Genomic DNA, 22,029 nt, shown 5'->3' with positions numbered 1-22,029 from the left:
AACCAAAAGGCTGTCTGGCACAGAACATCAAAAAAAATAACTGAGTCATACTCATCCATTAATAAAGTAACTAAGATGTACTAACACATAAGCTACAACATGTTTTATAAAGGATGGAATCAAGTTTATCTGCAGTACTTTGCCCTCAAGTATTCTGTGGGGTGTTGACATCACTTTGGATCATGAAGAATGACGTACACAGTTTGTGTTGCAAAGCTGTTGGAACTGGAAACAGAATCGGATTCACTCATTCATTCACTTTGTTTTAAAGCTCTGTGACACAGGAAACCAATTCCATTTGTAAATGTTATCATAGAAGCAAAAATGTATATACTGCAAATGATTTAGGGCTGGGATAATTTTGTATTTATTAGTTTGCAAAAGAAAAAGAAGAAATGATAAAAACCATTAAATCTTTACTATGATGGATTAGAAAGGGGAAGTTTTTTCATTCTTGAGTCATTTTACTCTACATCATATGGTGTTGATATGAAAAGGACTCAGCTTGCTAATCACCTAACTGTGATGTAGGGTGTCATGTGTTGGTATATAGCTACTCTTCAGCTTGCAAATGTGAAGAAAGCTGTGAAGAAGACTAAATATGATTTATTCTTGCTAAAAGTAATCAGCCTTCTCTTGTTTTTTTTCCCTAAGTTTTATAATTGTGGACATTGATAACTACATATGGATTAAATTTAGTTTGCAATTTCTGCCAAAAAAACCCCCCAACCCTTTCATAATTGCATCATTGTCAAATTATGTAATTTAGTTTTTTTTCTCTCTTTAAAAACAAAACACCAAGCTATGTTTTATTTTCTCAAGAATTCCTAAGCAAGAACGAAATGTGGTCAAACATCATGAATATTTTCATCGGGAAGATTGTCTTCTAAGTCCTAACACTGGTAGTGTTTCTTAGGACATGTAACTACTTTATAGCAATATTCCTCAGCTGAGAGCAGCAGGTATGCCTTCCACAGAAAATAAGCCATGGCCATTCCACTATTTGAGGCATTTCTGTTTTCCACACAACCATCCATGCCTGATTTCTCTGGTCAGATGAATGGGTCTTTGACACTGTAGTAGTTGGGCCTATTGTTTCATTTTTTAATTTAATTTAATTTTATTTTTAAAAATAAATTTATTTATTTTTGGCCGCATTGGATTTTCACTGATGCGTGCGGGCTTTCTCTAGTTGCAGTGAGCCGGGGCTACCCTTCCTTGCGGTGCATGGGCTTCTCATTGCGGTGGCTTCTCCTGTTGCGGAGCATGGGCTCTAGGCACACGGGCTTCAGTAGTTGTGGCTTGTGGGCTCTAGAGTGCAGTCTCAGTAGTTGCGGCACATGGGCTTAGTTGCTCTGCGGTATGTGGGAAGCTCCCGGACCAGAGGTTCCCCACTGAACCCACGTCCCCTGCATTGGCAGGCGGATTCTTAACCACTGCGCCACCAAGGATGTCCCGGGCCTGTTGTTTTAAGTACATCAAAAGACGTACATACAGGGACTTTCCTGGTGGCACAGTGGTTAAGAATCTGCCTGCCAGTGCAGGGGACACGGGTTTGAGCCCTGGACCTGGAAGATCCCACATGCCGCGGAGCAACTAAGGCCGTGTGCCGCAACTACTGAGCCTGCGCTCTAGAGCCCGTGAGCCACAACTATGGAGCCCGTGTGCCACAACTACTGAAGTCTGCGTTCCTAGAGCCCATGCTCCGCAACAGGAGAAGCCACCGCAATGAGAAGCCCACGCACTGCAATGAAGACCCAACACAGCCAAAAAGAAATAAATAAATTTATTTTTTTAAAAAAGATGAACATACAACAAGAACAACTGTCCAACTAGAGGTTTCTGGGCTACAGGTTTTCAAGGGAAAAAAAGTATTCTTCGGACAAGCCTGGAATAATGGTCTAATTTGAATGGTCTCAGGAGGAGGAAATGCACCTTTATTGCCCTGATGTCTGCATTTGAGTCTTATGTGTGCAAGTGTGGGAAGAGCAGATACTAGGTGTGCTTCGACTTGTGGTCCTTGCCTGCGCCTCGTCCAGATTCTTATCACCATCCACACCCTTGGTTGCTCTCAGTAACTCTGCACAGAAATCCACAGGAATTGCATTCTTCACTGTTAACTACACATTGTCTTCAAGATCCAGTTGGGTGGGAGTGGGACCAGCAGTTTCCCTGCTGCTCAGAATCTAACCCAAACTTTGGGGGAGGAAGAAATGTTACCAGTTGTATGACCTCTCTCTTCACTCCATCTAAACACTTTTTAAAAATAATGTGTGAATAACCAGGACCAACCTTAGACAGACAGAATAGGCAGAACTTGTCTCTAACTATCTCATGCTTCTCTTTTCAAGTTAGAATAGACATTTAAGCAAGAGTGTCAGGGAGTTCTGGTTGACGATGTTGCTTCCGGGAATTCTCTGCTGGCGGCCTGTGGAGTAACTGCAGGCACTGCAGGCTGGAGTTTGGGCAGGGATGGTCTGGAAAGGGAAAGGCAGCCTTCCTTCCCGTGTGGCTCTCAAAGATGGACTCTTAACTAGAGCGAACTCCCACTTAATTAGGGAGGATCGGTGATCTTGGCAAAAAATAAAATAAGAACGTAGATCTTCCCAGAAGGAGTTATGGAAAATCTTCCCTTAAACATAAGTGTCTAATAAACGTGGGCCTCATGGGCACATTTCCACTGTTCCTTTTGAAGACTGGATAGATAGCACCGTATAACCTGTAGCACTCATAACTAACAACTGCTGGAATTAAAAATATGCTACAGGGCTCCCCTGGTGGCGCAGTGGTTGAGAGTCCGCCTGCCGACGCAGGGGACACGGGTTCGTGCCCCGGTCCGGGAAGATCCCACATGCCGCGGAGCGGCTGGGCCCGTGAGCCATGGCCGCTGAGCCTGCACGTCTGGAGCCTGTGCTCCGCGACAGGAGAGGCCACAACGGTGAGAGGCCCGCGTACCGCAAAAAAAAAAAAAAAAAAAAAAAAATCCTACAAATACACAGGTATCAAAGAAAATCCAAACCCTAGCTGATTAGTTGTTCAATTAATTCTGTTTTGTTAGATCAGAATCATGGTCTCTTTTAGGGATCAGAAGTTTTAATAACCTTGACAAGTTGTCTGGGAAAAATCAGTGAAATCCTGCGCCCTTAGGAGTAAATTCTCACACCAAACCCTCCAGATTTGGAATAAGGTAGCTACCAATTTGACTGTGAACTCAATGCAGTAAATTTTTTTTTTAGTAGAATGAAAAGTGCATTAGGTCACTCATTTGCCTGCATGCCTCCATAATAGCTCTTTCTCAATCTACATTGATCTGGCTTAGTCCACCTCTAATCTCAAACGTGTTCTGCTGTGACACGACCTGCCTCTCAATAAGACCTCTCAGTGATGCTGTGTCACTCTGCAACTTCCGACCTTCAAAGAATTGTAGATTAACCAACTTGGTCTTAACCTGTGTCATAGAACTCTCGGGTTGCATGAAATGGGACCCAACTCCAGCTAAGCAAGACAGAAGAATTTATTATAAAGATACCAGCACGGCTTTCAACTAAGCAACGCTTCTGGGCTCTGAGATGAACCTGAAGAAGTAACAGAAAGATGTCAGGGAGGCAGGCAGGCAGCACTTCTTGGGTTGTGTTGGTTTTCTCTCTCCCTCACCAGAATGCAGAGTCTCTGAAAGCTGGGCAAGGACTTTGCTTATTGTGTATTTATTTGGTTTTGAGAACTGGTTTCTCTACGTTTATATTCCTGGCACCTTAAACAAGTGCTTGGCATATGAGTGAGTTTGTGGGACACCTTCTTACTTAAATTCGCAGAAGAGATAGCAACCTTGAAACCTTAACCTTCGTGGGTGGCCTTCTCCAGTTGCTTGAATTTACTGGCTGCCCTGTGGCTTTATCCTCAGCTTGTTGTCAAGGTGCACATGAATGATAACAGCACGAAGTCACTGATGGTGGATGAGCGGCAATTAGCTCGAGATGTTCTAGGCAACCTTTTTGAGAAAACCCATTGTGACTGCAACGTGGACTGGTGTCTTTATGAAATATATCCAGAACTACAAATCGGTAAGTCCCAGTTCCAGCAATTGGCTGTACTCCAAAAACCCTGTGAGTTTGCTTTATTACGGGCTTTGGCCTATTGCGAAGAAGAGTTTGGTTCAAGGCTATCAAGACTCCCCCTACATCACTTCCCTTAGGTCAGGTTCAGTGCTTGCCTCTTCATTTATCTGTGGCAAAGAGACTCGGATTGGAGCAGGTGGCCAGACCTTGGGGAATATAAGCATTATTGCTGCTACTTCTCCAGCGGATCCAAAAGGGAAAGAAAGTGACAGGAGGATACTTCTCACTGCATGCTTAGCAAGCTGAGCAGATGGTCGGAGAGCCTGGGTGTCTGTCAGCCGATGTCTCTTTAAAGTTTACTTCTTTATACCCTAGGGTAACTCTGCCGCGGGCCTCACATCACTGTCCGCTCACTCAATGTCTGACACTTTGTCTAGTGGAAGAGGCTCAGCCCCGAAGAGCAAAGGACAGTGGATAGAAGTTGATTGAGTTTTTTAAAAAAGCTAAAAAGCAATTAAAGAAATACTCTGTTACTTCTCATTCTTAATACCACTCATAGAACAATTGTCTCCTGGGAGAGCCTGTTGGAATACAGAATTACATGTTTTAGAAGCTTTGGGTACACATCTTTCTGGAGGAAATGGTCTGCACAGAAATAACCTCTTGAAGTTTTCTTCAACTCTCTGAGTCAAATAGAGAATTGAAAGCTCTCTAAAGGAAGGTTTAGGGTTGGTTCTGCTATCTGTACATTGTTTTTTAGAGTTTTAAGGAGTGATGTTTTATAGCACTCATCACTTAACTCACAATTTCATTCAAAGTTGTTTACCCAATTATTGCCTAATTGTCCTCCTTCCATATAGGATGTTACCTCCACCTGGGGCTATTTAAAATAGTCAAAAATTCTAATATGAAAAAAGAGCAATGGCTGACCATTATCACTATACTGTAGGTTCATCTGCCATGTTTTTAATGGAAAATAAATTGAAGACCTGAGACTGAGGAATACACATAATAGAGATGTTACAATGTGACATCATGTAAGAATTAGGAATTTCTAAAAACTGATGAGAAGTATGAAGCATTGTGTTAATTCAACACCAGCTTATTTCTCTGTTGGAAACCCTGATGTCTTGGGTCTGAAAGAATGCTTTTTCTTGTTTTATCAGAAAGGTTTTTTGAAGACCATGAAAATGTTGTTGAAGTCTTATCAGACTGGACAAGAGACACAGAAAATAAAGTGCTGTTTTTGGAGAAGGAGGAAAAATATGCTGTATTTAAAAACCCCCAGGTAAGATAACTTGTATATTGTTAAACCATATAAAATATCCATTTTTAATGTCACCTGTGTACTCACCAGATCATTCATTATCTCACAAAATGTCACAAATGTATTCCTTTCAAAGAAACACAAACAACTCTTAGGCCATATGTAAACTAAGAGCCCCTTGAAGGATTCAGAGAGAAAATAATCCATTTTGTTTCCTTTGATTCAGCATCCAAAATATACCTGTTGACTCATCCTCCTCTTCTGTCCTTGTAGCTCGTTGGCTACATTAGTCCAATATATGTGACACACTCTGAGCCATTAACACTTCATAGTTTAAAGATACCCTTTTCTTTGTTGTTCATATTTGGTGCTTATGGATGTTGGGATAAGTCAAGAGAGCGCCTGGAAAATGTACAGCTCTCCATACAGTCTACAAAATAAAAAGCGTTGTTCTCCATATTTGAAAAACCTTCCTCAAATCATGCATACAAGGATGTCCCAGGCTTGTCCCATGGAAATCTCCAGCCTACTGTCTGCGCATGGCGGGCAGGGAAGTTTCCTCACACAAAGTTGCGTTCAAGCGCTCACCTGGGAAATCTGTTGGAGTTAACCAGGTGAAGAGTAGAGTAGAAGCAGGCATCCTAGGCGGGGTGTGTGTGCAAAGTCCGAGAAGAAAGAGGGAAGTTCTTTTAAGTCATGGGAAATTGTACAGCTGGACCATGAGGAGGAGGAGGTAGGGATAGGGCGTGACAGTGCATTCAGATAAATTGTGGAAAAGAAACTGATAGAAATAGCATATTGGGGGCTTCCCTGGTAGCTCAGTGGTTAAGAATCCACCTGCCAACACAGGGGACACGGGTTCGAGCCCTGGCCCGGGAAGATCCCACATGCCGCGGAGCAACTAAGCCCGTGCGCCACAACTACTGAGCCTGTGCTCTAGAGCCTGCGAGCCACAACTACTGAGCCTGTGTACCACAACTACTGAAGCCCGCGCACCTAGAGCCCATGCTCCACAACAAGAGAAGCCACTGCAATGAGAAGCCCGCACGCCGCAACAAAGAGTAGCCCCTGCTCGCCACAACTAGAGTAAAGTCTGCACTCAGCAACAAAGACCCAATGCAGCCAAAAAAATAAAAATAAATTTAAAAATTAAAAAAAAGAAATAGCGTACTGGTTAAAATAAAAGCAGATCAGAAATGAATGTTTCCAGTCACCAGTTCATGCAATCATGATTGTAAGGGGTTCGTTTAAAATATATTTTCAGGCTGTTTACTCAGTTTTTAACATTTTGGTTTTTTTGGCTGCGTTGGGTCTTCATTGCTGCACACGGGCTTTCTCTCTGGTTGTGGAAGCAGGGGCTACTCTTTGTTGCAGTGGGTGGGCTTCTCATTTTGTGGTGGCTCCTCTTGTTTTGCGGTGGCTTCTCTTGTTGCCTAGCACGGGCTCTAAGTGCACGGGCTTCAGTAGCTGCAGCACGTGGGCTCAGTAGTTGTGGTGCACAGGCTTAGTTGCTCTGTGGCATGTGGGATCTTCCCGGACCAGGGATCAAACCCGTGTCCCCTGAGTTGGCAGGTGGATTCTTAACCACTGCGCCACCAGGGAAGTCCCAACATTTTGTTATTTTTATCTTCTCAAAGAACCAGTTTTTATTTTCATTGATCTTTGCTATTGTTTTCTTCATCTCTATTTCATTTATTTCTGCTCTGATCTTTATGATTTCTTTCCTTCTACTAACTTTGGGTTTTGTTTGTCCTTCTTTCTCTAGTTGCCTTAGGTATAAGGTTACGTTGTCTATTCGAGATTTTTCTTTTTTCTTTTTTTTTTTTTTTTTTTTTGCGGTACGCAGGCCTCTCACTGTTGTGGCCTCTCCTGTTGCGGAGCACAGGCTCCGGACGCGCAGGCTCAACGGCCATGGCTCACGGGCCTAGCCGCTCCGCGGCATGTGGGATCTTCCCGGACCGGGGCACGAACCCGTGTCCCCTGCATCGGCAGGCGGACTCTCAACCAAGGCGCCACCAGGGAAGCCCTCGAGATTTTTCTTGTTTCAACATTTTGCTGTTTTTAAAAACCCAGCCTCAACCACTCATGCCTGCTTTGCCTGTTTAGCTATATTCTATATTTCTTTTATATGAAGCTGAATTTTCTTGCAACTATGGAATTCATTCAACTTTGTGGTCATGATTGAGGGGCATGGAGCATGCCCCACTCTCTGTGGGTGGAAGAGCTCAAGTCTAGGGTTCGTTCTTGCAGAAAAATGATTTATGGAAGTAGAGATAGTGAGTGAATTGTCATCTGCAGAAGCTTATTAGATGACAGAAGATTCTGAAGCCACTGACAGTGTTCCAGGGTATTGTTCACTGTGTGTTGTATTTATTCCCAGCATCCCAGTGCCAGTGAGAGCCGGTGGATGCCCGACCCCGCTTAGGACTCACGGATGCTGGAACAGGTCCTGGTCTTCCTGGCCGGCAGCCATGGCATCAGGCCATTGATTTACACTCACTTCACTCTCTAATACTTTGCCACAAGCCCCAAAACTTTAGGAATAGATGCCAAACAAGCATAATTGTCTAAGAATCAAATAGAGACAAAATTTAAAAACTTGAAAAAGTCTGAAAAATGGTCCCAAAGGCTTAAAGGTGCATAAAAACTAAGCACTACTAAATACTTAGTGCGTCCGAATCACTAAGCCCTGAAAAATAAGTGGTGGGGGAGATTTTGAATCAACGTGTTGTTTCTGCTGTGATTTTATTCTTGATCAAACTGTTTTTTAACAAAATCATGTGGTCCTAGCAAGACCTCCTTTGGACTGGAGAGCAGCAGGAACAAGATGATCAAGGGCTTTGTAGATCGTGTTAAAGACACTGGGCTTTGTCCTGAGGCTTGCAGGGAGCCGTTGAAGGGTGTTCAGTTGAGGGAAGATCACTGTGATCGCACAGCAGAGAATGGATTTGGAGAAAGTAAAAGTGGCAGCCGCCATGTGATGGAGAGGTGGTTACAGAAGCCCAGAAAGAACAGATGATGATGGACTGAAGGGCATTGGGAGAGACTCAGGAGGTAATGGAATTTTGCAGAATATGGTGACCGCTTGGATGCTGGTATAATAAGGAGACATAGAAGCAGACATGGATGACACTGATTCCCCGCTAGGGAATTAGATAGATCCTGATGCGCTTCACTTCGGTAGGAAGCATGAGAAGAGAAATACGTTGGGATATAAACATGATGAACTAGATTTTAAACATTGCTGAGTTTCTCCTTCTTCAAAAAAAATCTCATTTCACCCTCCATAAATTCAGCGTGAAATTTACACATTTTTACTTTTGTATTTTCTATCAGATGGGCAATATTTTATCTATAAATGTCACTAGAGACATGCTTCTAAATTTTTCCTTGTGTTGTTTTCTTTTCTCACAAGATGAGTAAAAATCTTTCTACCTTTGACATCCCCATATCACCTGTTCTCCAACTCCAAGGTATTTATTTACAAGGAAAAAGATAACTGACTGGATTTTGGTCACTTTCCCAATATCCCCCCTCAAACTTACCTTGCATTAAGGAGCTTTCCTCTGTGATTGTAAAAAACTTCTAAAGATGAAGATAGTGACAGGAACTGACTTCTATTAGATAGTATTGGTTCTAAGTTCTTAAGATATCAAACCTAAGAACTTTTTTTTTCTAACTTTTATTTGCATTTATTTTTTGTGGCATTTATTCCCGGGCCAGAAGTTTTTGTTTCTTCAGTTTCTTCTGGGATATCTTTTTCTTCTGTGCAACCTCCTCTTCTGGTTTAAGAACAATCTGTTCTTTTTCAGTAAGGCTCATCTCAGTGTGGCAGGGAGAGCTCATGTATGGGTTGATCTGACCATGAGCTCTGTAAGTCCTGCACTGCATTGTGCAGGCTTTGTTCGCCTGGATTTGCTCAATGACCAGAGAATCTACATCTAAGCCCTTAGGTTCAGCCTTACTCTCTGCATTTTTGAGCATGTGCAGTAAAAATTCTGCACTCTTTTTGGGCCGCTGACCCTGCGTCCAGCCCCACTGTTTGGCCTGGCCACACCTACCAACTCCGCCATTGTAATGACAGAATGACACACATTGCTTCTTTATAGTGACATCCTTCAGATACTTGGTGGCTTTTCGGATATGCATACACGTATTGGCCTGGGCAGTTTCACGAGTGTTCTTAAAGTGAACAAAGAGTTGAACCTCTTGATTTGCGTGATTTTGTGGGGTTTTCTGGATCAAGTGAGTAGCAAACCATTTTTAGAGGTCACCTCAGGCCGCTTACTAGAAAAGCCTAAGAACTTATTTTCATGGCAGTTTATAACAAAAGCTACATTTTATCAAATGCAGAGGGATAAACTGATGATCCAGGGAAAGAGGGAAATTGCTAGAAACTATTAATAGCTACTCTATGCTAGGCTAGAAGCTTTGCAAGTATTATCTTCAATCTTTACAACTGTAAGTGTTAAGAAATATATATTGCTATTCCTCTTTACAGATAAGAAAACTGAGATCAAAGATAGAAAGGAGGCCTTTGTTTGATCTTAAGACTCATTGGGGACTTTGACGAGTGGTTTCCATAGGTTGAGTCTTCTGTTCAGAGCTCTCAAGACTATAGGAAACCTGGAATGAAATTGGTAGTGACTGAGGACATCCTCCGACAAGGTAAATTGAATACAGCTAGCAGGACGATACCACAAATGGAAACAATTGACTCAGAAGTTACTATACTGACTCAGTTTCCCACAATGAGAAGAAACTGATTGCCAGAGGCCCAGATCAGAATAAGCCCCCATTTATTCTTCTGCTGTCTCTGTAAAAGTGGATGCAAAGGCCTGGCCTGGGCCACTGTTCCTGAAGAACCGTGTGCTAACAGTCACATTGTTTTACATGGTAAATGACATCCTCTGTGCCCTTAGAGACAATGGTGCCTACTCTCATAGGTCTGCAGGTGTAGATCCCTGGAGTGCTTGAGAGTTCAGATTCTGTCTTTCTCCTTGGAATCTGCATTCATGACTCCAAAGTCAGTCTGTTCTTGGCCTCCCCATAGCCTGTTTGATATGTAAAATATGGATCAATATTTGCAGCTTGACTGAGAAAGAGCTTCTGTGGCCCAGAGTATCAGTTCTTCCGGAAAATTACTAAACCATACAAAATTATGTAAAATTTCGTGATATTTTACAACACTGAAATCCTTAGTACTTAATAGGATTCTCTTACAAACTACTTATCTGTGGGGATAAGTCTAGGCAGGCGGTGGTAAAATGAATGCAAAGGGAGGTTTTGAGCTCAAATATTAGAAACAACCATCAGTAAAGATTTGGGGACATCAGTGGTGTGCTTTGCAGGCACAAATGCAAAGCACCGCCTCCACCCATGACTTGAAAAGTGATGTTCACCTGTGTCTCAAGTGTCACCTGCTGACTGTGTGGTCTTAGCAGGCTTTCTGATGACACCTGAATTCAGCGTTTCTATTTGTACAATGTGATACGGCTGTACTTCCCACCTCGCAAGGTTAAATCCAGCATGAAAACCGCTTGCAACATCGCAACGTTATATATAAAAGTCAAGTCATTTGATGCCAACCGAAATTCAGCGGTCACCTATAAGAAAAGATGAACTGAAGCATGTTAAAAAATTTTAAGAGTTTATTTGAACAAAATTCGATTCAAATCAGGCAGAACCAAATCAGAAGTCATTAGGAGCACTCCTCAGCTAAGAACCAGGGGAGAGACTTACAGATAGAAGGTACAGAAACCAAGAAAGGAAATTATTTGATTGTAGCCTAGGTAACTGTTTGTGATTGGATGCCCTTAGGTTTCAGTTTTTTGTAACCTTTAGGCTCAGATTTTGGTTTGCTTACATAGGCTGCCTGGCATTGGAGTCCCCGCAGTCCAGTGGCCTCCTTGTCTAATTAATTTAACAAAAGTTATCTATAATAAGGTGATGGAGAAAAACCAGATCCTGCAATTTTGTGGACCAAAAGATGCTTAATTAGGAAGGAATTTCCCCAAGATGACTGGTCTATACTTAGAGAGGTAATATCAGATGACTTCATTTTTATTTTTTTAAATTTTTTAAATTAAAAAAACTTTTTAAACCTTTTTTTTTTTTTTTTTTTTTTTTTTTTTTTTTTTTGCGGTACGCGGGCCTCTCACTGTTGTGGCCTCTCCCGTTGCGGAGCACAGGCTCCGGACGCGCAGGCTCAGCAGCCATGGCTCACGGGCCCAGCCGCTCCGTGGCATGTGGGATCTTCCAGGACCGGGGCACGAACCCATGTCCCCTGCATTGGCAGGCGGACTCTCAACCACTGAGCCACCAGGGAAGCCCTTTTTAAACCTTTTTTTAAATTTTATTTATTTTATTCATTTATTTTTGGCTGCGTTGGGTCTTCGTTGCCGCGTGAGGGCTTCCTCCAGTTGTGACAAGCGGGGGCCACTCCTCGTTGCAGTGCACGGGCCTCTCATTGAGGTGGCTTCTCTCATTGCAGAGCACGGGCTCTAGGCGCGCAGACCTCAGAAGTTGTGGCACACAGACTCACACGGACTCAGTAGTTGTGGCACGCAGGCTCAGTAGTTGTGGTGCACGGGCTTAGTTGCTCCACGGCATGTGGGATCTTCCCGGACCAGGGCTTGAACCCGTATCCCCTGCATTGGCAGGCGGATTCTTAACCACTGGGCCACCAGGGAAGTCCCAGATCACCTCATTTTTTTTTTTTTTTTTTTTGCGGTATGCGGGCCTCTCACTGTTGTGGCCTCCCCCGTTGCGGAGCACAGGCTCCGGACGCGCAGGCTCCGGACGCGCAGGCTCAGCGGCCATGGCTCACGGGCCCAGCCGCTCCGCGGCATATGGGATCCTCCCAGACCGGGGCACGAACCCGTATCCCCTGCATCGGCAGGCGGACTCTCAACCACTTGCGCCACCAGGGAGGCCCAGATCACCTCATTTTTAAAGGAGGAAAAGCAGAGTCATGAATTCTCCTGCTGGCTGCTGTTACACCCCGCCCATTGAATAGCTACTTTGGGACATCACTGGTTTAGCTTCATGCCCAAGAGGAAGGAACCACGTAGGAGTCTCACTCATGAACCTTGATGAGGATCCAAGACTATCAGTGGTTCTTCAGAGCTACTGCTGACTCCTGGGTGTGCAGACACTGCCGTAACTGGCACTGGGGATCACTTGGTCATGAGAAACTGCTCTACCTAGAACTTTTTAACATGATTATTGAAAGGATACAGAGGCATCTCATGGAAGCATGACCAAGCTTCTCTGGCACTGGAAATGGAATATTGTGGGGACCACAGTCGAGAGCATCTTTGCTCCGGATCTCCCTCGGACCTCTAGCTCCTGTCCCTCCACAAGTTGTGTCCTTGCCCTCCTTCTCAGTGACCCCCTTACTCTCTTCCCACACAGCCCCTTATGGCTGACCTCTATGAAGGCTGCCCCTATGAATGAAGATCAAACTTTTGTGCTTGCAAACCCCCTAGAACAAGTTTGAGAAGTGATGTACCACCTCGCACATTTGTATGTTGACATGCAAAATGTTTCAGAATTTTTCATCGCAAGTTTAAATAGATGCCAAGAATGCAATGTCCAGCATGTTATCAATTTTGGCATTTTAATAAGCTAGCCAGTGAAACCGAAATACAGTTCCACAGCCATTTGATTCCCAGCAGCATCCATTTGCAAAGCACATGAATAAGCTCTTTTTTAATAGACTATTTTTTAATATAAATTAACTAATTTATTTTTGGCTGAGTTGGGTCTTCATTGCTGCGCACAGGCTTTCTCTAGTTGCGGCGAGGGGGGCTACTCTTCGTTGTGGTGCGTGGGCTTCTTACTGTGATGGCTTCTCGTTGTGGAGCACGGGCTCTAGGCATGCGGGCTTCAGTAGTTGTGGCTCATGGGCTCACTAGTTGTGGCTTGCGTGCTCTAGAGCGCAGGCTCAGTAGTTGGGGCACGTGGGCTTAGTTGCCCCACAGCATGTGGGATCTTCCTGCACCAGGGCTCGAACCCATGTCCCCTGCATTGGCAGGCAGATTCTTAACCGCTGCACCATGAGGGAAGTCCAAATAATAGACTATTTTTAAGAGCAGTTTTAGGTTCACAGTGTAGGGGAGTAGAAATACCTGAGGTTGGGGCAGAGTAGGGACCCTCTAAAGCATGGGGTCAGGACAGGGACCCTTTTGCCCAGGTGGTCCCGCCTCTTTGGGGTAAAGTAGGTTGGGACAGTAGAGCCTTACTGTCCTAATTAAAGCAACTTTGTTGAGGAAGCAGCTGAGTTTCTCCTAGTTTCTCAGTCTGGTTGGCGTTAGGAAAGTTCCTCTTCCCAGTTGACTGTAATCACAGGGTGGTCTGCTCATCCTAAAAGAGTGCCAGATGTTCAGATGAACAAATGAAACTCAGCCGTAACCCAAAGAGTTTTGTTTTCCCAGCTGCGCTGACATACAGCTCCCACTGTGCAAAGACCAGTGGGGGCCCCAAACCAAAAGAGATGCGTGAGGCCTGAGGTCTGTGTCTGGAGAGGGAGACAAACCCTGGTGTTAACATTAGCTGTTCTTCTTGCTAGGAGCCCGAAGAATCTCTTTTTCAGAGAAGGTATTGGGAAAACAAATTAATGTAAGGTCGCCTGCTTGCTGTATTGCTGTTCATTTCTTTTTTCTTTTTTTTTTTTTTTTTTTTTTGCGGTACACGGGCCTCTCACTGTTGTGGCCTCTCCCGTTGCGGAGCACAGGCTCCGGATGCACAGGCTCAGCGGCCATGGCTCACGGGCCCAGCCGCTCCGCGGCATGTGGGTTCCTCCTGGACCGGGGCACGAACCCGTGTCCCCTGCATCGGCAGGCGGACTCTCAACCACTGTGCCACCAGGGAAGCCCGAGGCTCCTATTTTAAAAGAAAGTCTGCTCTTTACTTCAGTGCCCCAGAGCCCCTGACCAACCAGTGTGGGCATGTGTATCAGTCAGGGTTGGAGACATGAACACAACCTCAGAATCCCAGTGGCTTAGAGTAGCAGGTATTTCCTCTGTCTGGGGCCTGCAGGTCATCGGGTCCTCTGTCCACGGCTGCAGAATGTGAGTCAGATCCAGGGAGTTCCACGTGCCTCTTCTTGTCCTCGGACCAGCAGCCACCTTGACACACTCTCCTCCTGGTGAAAGGCAAGCATGCCGGAGAATGAGTGGAAACACACAACGCCGCCTCTCAGGTCCTCTGCTCAGATGGAGGCACTGTCCCTACCACCCACGTTCTGTTGGCCGAAGCAAGTCACGTGGCCAGACGCAACATAAGGGGGCAAGGAAATGAGCTCCGGCCATTCTGGGGGGAGGCACTGCACAGTCATCACTAGATGACGGGCATCGGTGAATTCTTACACAGGGTGGAAGAGAAGAATTGGGAGTGATGGTCGGGTCTTCATCAGGTGTACCCCAGCTCTAGCCAGGCTGCTTGTTCATGGGTGCTCCAAAGGCACCCAATATTCTTTTAAAATTGAAGTATAGTTCATTTATAGTGTTGTGTTAGTTTCAAGTGTACAGCAAAGTGATTCAGTTATACATACATATGTACATATATTCTTTTTCAGATTATTTTCCATTATAGGTTATTATAAGATATTGAGTAGAGTTCCCTGTGTTATACAGTAGGTCCTTGTTGTTCACCTATTTTATATATAGTTCTGTGTGTATGTTAATCCCAGACTACTACTTTATCTGTCCCCCTCAGCCCTCCTATCCCCTTTAGTAACCATAAGTTTGTTTTCTATGTCTGTGAGTCTATTTCTGTTTTGTAAATAAGTTCGTTTGTATCCTTTTCTTTAGATTCCACAAATAAGTGATACCATGTGATATTTGTCTTTCTCTGTCTGACTTACTTCACTTCATATGATCATCTCTAGGTCCATCCATGTTGTTGCAAATGGCATTATTTCATTCTTTTGATGGCTGAGTAGTATTCCATTGTATAAATATATATCACATCTTTATCCATTCATCTGTCGATGGACATTTAGGTTGCTTCAAAGAGCCCCAATGTTTATCTAACTCTGGGCCTTTTTACATGCTTTTCCTCCTGTCCTGCACACTCTCTTTATTCCTTTTTCCCTATCTGACTATGAACATCTTTCAAGGCAAAGTTCCAACTTTGACCTCCTCTGTAAGTCTTCCTTAATCATCTCGGTTCACAGTGAGTTCTTCCTCTCTGAAAACCTATAGAACTTAGCTCATTTTGCATTTATGCAGTGTCTTATACAGTTCCCCCATCTACGGATATATAGCCATCTACTTATATTTATCTTTTCAGTGTGATAGATTCTTAAGAACAGTGATATTTTACATGCAAAGGGTACTCACATATATTTACTCATGGATTGATAAGTGTTTGTTTGATTTACTCTTTATTGCAGAAAGGCGATATTAAAAATGTCACATATTTGCTGTTTCTGTTCTATCCTGCTGCTCTCAAATCTTGCATTTTCAGAAGCTGTGAGAAAAAGAGGCAGGCTGTAACTGAAAGTCTCATTTCCCATTTTAAAGTTCCCTTATTGTTCCGCTCAGGTTGTCCCCAACAGATAATTAACTTTTGATTTCTGCTGCTTGCTACAGAGTACTCCAAATTCTCACCCATGAGCAATCCATCCTTTCTAAGGACTGCCCTGCGTGATCTCCAGCTTGGATTTTCTTTGTGCTTTTTGCATTTTCATTAAAACAAAAACACAATATAGCACTGTCATTTGGAAGGGGAAAAAAAGGTATTCAGAAGCCGAAAAAGGGAGAGGGGTCTCAGAGAAGACACGGCTACATCCTGACCCTTCATGATAACTTCATAAAATGAGACCCTTCATGTTTGGAAAGGCTCTTCCCTTATCTTTCCTGCAGAGGGCGATACATGCCTTCCTTTTCCCAGATGATGAGGAAACACACATGCCCTGGAGTCTCCCTCACGGTCTCTGTCCATTCTTTCAACTCATACAGGCTCACACTTTTTCCAGAGCCCTAAAGCAAGTGTGCTTGCTAGGAGCACACTCTGCATTCACTCTCGACTAGGTCATCACTTTTTGTTTGTTTGTTTTTGGCAAAATACACATAACATAGAATTTACCATTTTAACCACTTTTAAGTGTGCAGTTCAGCGGTATTAAGTCCACCCACACTGTCATACTGGGTTCTCTCCTATGGTGTTTAGAGCATTTTAATGCTGAGAAAAGTCATGAAAAACTCAAAGCTCTGGCACTAATTGTCCTCGAGCAAATCTCTTAATCCTTCTGTTTCCTTATCTGTGAAATAGCAATCGTACCTACATTGTGGGGTTCCTGTGAGGATGAAATGACAAGCATACCTGTAAGGCCTCAGTGTAGAGTTCTGGCAGATGGCATATGTTACATATTACATTAGTCACCATCCTCAAGCCAAACATATGAAATTAGAATCATTTCCAAACCCTATAGAGTAATCACACTAATTCACACTATGCTGTCCTTTCAAATAACACGTAAATGTTTCTTTAAAAACATATTAAAAGATAATTCAATAAGAATTATGGAAGGAGTTGTACTTGATTTATTTCCTCTATTTAAGTTAGCAAGTTGCCATTGTTATGCATTCTATTTCTAGGAGATCTCCTAATTCTGCAAATTTTATTTGCCTGCGGTTTACTTCCTCTCTGTCCAATACACTCTGTTCTCAAACTTCAGTGTAAGTAAAAATCATCCAGGAAGTGTGTTGGAGTGTAGATTCCCAGGCCCCCTGAGATTCCAGTTCCGTAGGTTGGGAGCCCAGGAACATGCATTTTATGGAGCATCCAGGTGGTCTGGGGATCACACTTGGAGAAACACTCCCATCGTGTCAATAAACATTTGTGTTTAGACTCAGGAGGGTCCTTAATTTAGTCACTATGCACCATGAGTATATGTTCTAGTTTTAATACATTTTTTTCAGGCACTATTTTACAAACTCTACATTTCCACATAAAAGTGCTAAATACTTTGTGGCAGTGGTCACGCCTGACACAATCCACGAACAGACGTTCCAAAGAGATAATCACGGGACAGGGCGAGGGTCCTGCTTCCCTGAGTCGGGAACTGCCGGAATTAGAGTAGGTTTAGTCTCTCTGCCCTTGAACTTCACTGACCTTCAATTTCAGGGGTAGTGTTGTGTGGTGGTAAGGGCACACACATCATACACACTCAGCCCCTGGTGTTCATTCAGGGTGCAGTGCCCTAGCTATTTAACCTTGCTGAGCCTCGGTTTCCTAACCTGTAAAATGGGGGTACTGTCACTTACCTCACAGCCTTGCTGTTAGGATTAGGGGTGATGTTTGCAAAGCGCCTGGCTGAGGATCTGGCATGTAATAGGTACTCCCCCAAAATGGTGAGTGCTTCTAAACTGTGGTCTTTCTTTCTTTTGCTAAGCTGGTTCTCTTTCCAGAAATGCCCTTTCTGCTTCTCTCTGTCCTTAGAAGTTGCCAAGTAGCAAACTTTATGTTGTGATTGACCCACGTGGTTTTTAAAAATTAAAATTAGTTGCCAACGCTTATAAAAATCCAGATTTCATGCTTCTCTGGATAAGCCAGAATCTGTAGTCCTCAAGGCCTTGGGATCCTACATGGTGATCAAAGGCCTGGGACATGGGACACGGGCTCTACCATCCTCTGGTTCTGGGCTCTTCCAAGGGCACTGGGGTCTCCCAGCTTCCAGCATTTGACTCATGTTCTAGACCATGGAATTCAACAATTAAATGACGTTGTATCCTTTGCTAGTGGTCTCTCTCTGCTTGTTTCTTCATTGAATGTGCACTCTGGGAGGAAGGGAAGGTGTTACTTCTGGCCAGTGGGGCAGTGGTCAGCGCTCAGCAAGTCCCTCCATAAGCACTTGATTGACAGAGACCATACACTGTGGTCGACAGTTTACTTCCTCCAGGTATGTCTCCTCTCTCCAGCAAGACCGCGAGTTCCGTGCAGTGGCTGCCATGGTAATGAACACTTACTGATCTGACCTTTTACTATTTTATTTAGAATTTTTACTTGGATAACAGAGGAAAAAAAGAAAGCAAGGAAACAAATGAGAAAATGAATGCGAAGAACAAGGAGTCCTTGCTTGAGGTATGTTTAATTTTGTAGAGTAGAATAAAAGAGAGTTAACTGTATTTTTAAATGATTTGCTTCTCAGAACAATGGGCGATTCTGAGACCCACTGAAATTTTAACTTGGGGTTTTAAAATCAAATTATTACTAAATTATAGCTATTTAGACGATTAAACTGGTTCTTGGAGTCAGTTGTTAAAAAGTTTTGCTTTAGACAGTATATTTTACTCTTCATGAAGTTGGATTCGTAATTTTTGACTAAAAGACATGAATCCACATAAAACTCATCTCTGACCATATATTTCATTGCTTATGTGCTCCACAGAAGTCAGGCGTGACTTCTTTGCAGTGAATTCTAAGGTGCCCTTCCAGCTGCCAGGTATGGTAGAAAGGCTGAGATTGCAGTTAAGAGATCTGATCCGAGTTTGGCTCTGCCTGTTGAAGTTCATGTGTTATTGGGCAAGTCCAAGAGCCTTGGTTTCCTATATCGTATTGAATTATTACAAAGACTTAGGGAGGCAGTGGAAGCACAGCATGTAAAGTGCGGTACACATGTCTGGATTATCACTGCAGGGCTGTGTTCCAGAAGTTCATTTGACGGTTGATTTTCTGAAACTTCTAATGAGTTTTCACATAGCAACTTTGCTCAAAATCGAGGCTCTGGGGCTTCTCTGGTGGCGCAGTGGTTGAGAGTCCACCTGCCGATGCAGGGGACGCGGGTTCGTGCCCCGGTCCGGGAGGATCCCACATGCCGTGGAACGGCTGGCCCCGTGAGCCATGGCCACTGAGCCTGCGCGTCCGGAGCCTGTGCTCCGCAACAGGAGAGGCCACAGCAGTGAGAGGCCCACGTACCGCAAAAAAAAAAAAAAAAAAAAAAAAATCAAGGCTCTGTTCCCCGACCCTAATGCAGATGCGTGCCAGATCACAGGTCACAAATGGGCATAGGAGCCCCAGACAGATTTTTGTTGTCCCTGACAACATGTTGACCTTTTCTTGAGTTAGGAGATTTGGGGCTTCTCTTGAAAACTCAGAAGACCTGTTGACACCTTGGCCCACGTTCCCATCTGGAGCCAATTCACTGATGCTGAAGGGCACCCTCTCCCAGGCTCCTAGGCCTGCCCAGACCCCTGCACAGGGTTCTAGCCCAGCCGGCTCTCCCAGCCTGTTCCCAGTGGAGCAGGCCCTACAACCTTGCTGCCACGCACTCCCAAGCTCCTGGAGACATGCTACAAGTTTTGGTTCCTGGGACCAAGAACACAGTAGGTATTTCCCAGGGAGGCCAATGGTGGGAGTGGGGACATTCTTTCTGCATTTATCAAAGAGTCTCCAAGTTGAGTTGAGGGACATAAAGCACCAGGCATCCCCAGCAGCAGAAAGATTCAGGTTCTGAGCATCCGCAGCAGTGATGGACACAGACAGACACGGAAGGGGAGAGAGCAGTTTCCTGACACAGCCCTTGGCTGCTAATCAGTGCTTATTGCATCCGCAGCTGTCTGTAAATCAAGGACTGGTTATGCCTTGGTTTATACAATTGCCTGAATAGGTCTTGTTGGAAGACTTCAGCAGTTTTTCAAAAGCCAGATGGGAAAGAAAATACAAAGCATGTTATGCTGTGAAAAATCAGCATTATCCTGCTTTCGAACTTGGACCCCAAATCTGCTTGAATTTAAGAGATCATTGAAGGGCTCTCGCATCCCCGCACACGCCTGGGTGCCTCGGAGCCCCTGTAGTTGGGCCCCAGCCCGGGGTCTCCCACCACGCGCGAGGCCAGATGTGGAGGCACAGCTTAGAAAACCGGGAAAACTGAGATGAGAAGCGTTTTGTGCCAGGTCACTGCTGCTTATGTGCGGAGACAGAGTAGACCTCCTGGGGAATGAACTCAACGCGTGAGCCTCTATGGAGACCCCATATTGAAAGCAGGGCCTGAAAAAGCTGGCTGATGAGTTTGCCAAACTTCAGGATTATCGACAAGCAGAGGCTGAAAGACTTGAAGCCGAAGTAGTCGAACCTTTGCAAGCTTATGGAAGTGGAAGGGAGCAGGACCCTGTGGTCTGTGCCCCCCGTGTCCTCAGCCTGCCTTTTGTCTGTGGAAAAATATTAGCCAAAGAATAAGCTTAATCCGAGGAGTGAGAAAATGCAGAAACAAAGGAAAACAGTCAAAGGAGACCAAATAATAATAGTTTAGTCATTAAGCAAAGTCAAGGACCTTTGGTTCCTCCTCAAGGGCTATATTCTGAGCCATATCCTGTGAGCTGTCTTACAGGTACTGAAAACCCCACCAGGTGGAAGAAGTTAACTACATGATGACCAGACTGTAGCCATGACATAAGCTGCCACAATTCCGAGAATCGGCCTCAAAGAAATGGAAACAAACCGACCCTGGAACTAAAGATTAACTGTACCTAAAACAATCAGGATGATGCTGATCAGACCACCGATGATCAATGTCAAGATGACGGTCAGAGCTGACTGTGCTGCTTCTGCATGTAGCTTCTCCCTGCATCTATAAAAGCTCTTGCCCTCTGACTGTCAGTGGGGGGAGTCGGCTTTTGGATAGGCGTCCACCCTCCCCACCGGTTGCCGGCATCCAAAATAAAGCAAACTTTCCTTTCCACCAGACTGGCCTCTTTAATGACTTTTGAGCAGCAAGCAGCTGGACCCCACTTTTGGTTACAGAACCACTGTAAAAATGAAACGAGATGACCTCAAAGCAACATTAACAGTAAAGAATTGAGGAGCTAAACAGTTAACTCAGAAAGAACACGTCAGAGAAACCCATCTGATTGACATGTTATTTCACAGGCAGAAACTGAATTACAGGGACTTCCCTGGTGGCACAGTGGTTAAGAATCCACCTGCCACTGCAGGGGACAAGGGTTCAAGCCCTGGTCCAGGAAGATCCCACATGCTGCAGAGCAATGAAGCCCGTGCACCACAACTACAGAACCTGCGCTCTAGAGCCCACGAGCCACAACTACTGAGCCTGTGTGCCACAACTACTGAAGCCCGCACGTCTAGAGCCTGTGCTCCGCAACAAGAGAAGCCACCGCAATGAGAAGCCTGCACACCGCAACAGAGAGTAGCCCCCCTTGCCGCAACTAGAGAAACCACACACACAGCAACGAAGACCCAATGCAACCAAACATTAATTAATTAATTAATTAATTAATTTTTAAAAAAGAAGCTGAATTACAAAGAGCTACAATGTATGCTACTCGAACAACTCGTCATCTGGAGGAAACTACTGACAATTTTGAAAAGCAGAAAACAAAGAATATAAAGACTATATTTTCAGAATTTATCACTATCGCAATGCTATTTCACGGCAAAGCTTTAGACGTCTCCACTACTACCTACCAAAATACACAAAAGATTGATGAAGAAGATTTAGAGGTTTTCTGAAATTCTCTGTATCCACCAGATTATTCATCCCATTTAGATATCATAAGAGCAAATTCAAAGCCACGTCTTCAGAGATCAGTGTCAGCTAAGTGTGCATCTGGAACAGGACAGGTATCCACCTGTCGACTAAGAAAGGATCAACAAGCAGAAGATGATGATGAAGAGGATGAAGACTTAGATGTTACAAAAGAAGAAAATGAAATTTCTTAAGTAAGCTTTGCATTTCCATTT

General features: G+C 44.2%; 1 protein-coding gene and 2 pseudogenes across 1 annotated transcript in view; 2 read left to right on the top strand and 1 right to left on the bottom strand.

The window, feature by feature from the left end:
- The window catches only part of APBB1IP (amyloid beta precursor protein binding family B member 1 interacting protein), a 105,813-nt gene that overhangs the window by 57,558 nt on the left and 26,226 nt on the right, over nt 1–22,029 (top strand). The window contains exons 6-8 of the mRNA XM_060095431.1: nt 3,902–4,061; nt 5,222–5,343; nt 18,328–18,414. Of these exons, the coding sequence (XP_059951414.1) occupies nt 3,902–4,061; nt 5,222–5,343; nt 18,328–18,414 (369 nt within the window). The remainder of the gene's footprint in view (nt 1–3,901; nt 4,062–5,221; nt 5,344–18,327; nt 18,415–22,029) is intronic.
- LOC132487687 (large ribosomal subunit protein uL22-like) lies at nt 9,031–9,583 on the bottom strand (annotated as a pseudogene).
- LOC132489261 (CBY1-interacting BAR domain-containing protein 1-like) lies at nt 20,205–22,008 on the top strand (annotated as a pseudogene).

Source organism: Mesoplodon densirostris, chromosome 4 (genome assembly GCF_025265405.1).
Source record: "Mesoplodon densirostris isolate mMesDen1 chromosome 4, mMesDen1 primary haplotype, whole genome shotgun sequence".
Classification (NCBI taxonomy): Eukaryota; Metazoa; Chordata; class Mammalia; order Artiodactyla; family Ziphiidae; genus Mesoplodon; species Mesoplodon densirostris.
The sequence above is the reverse complement of the archived record's forward strand: the minus strand, read 5'-3'. Positions and strand labels throughout refer to the sequence as shown.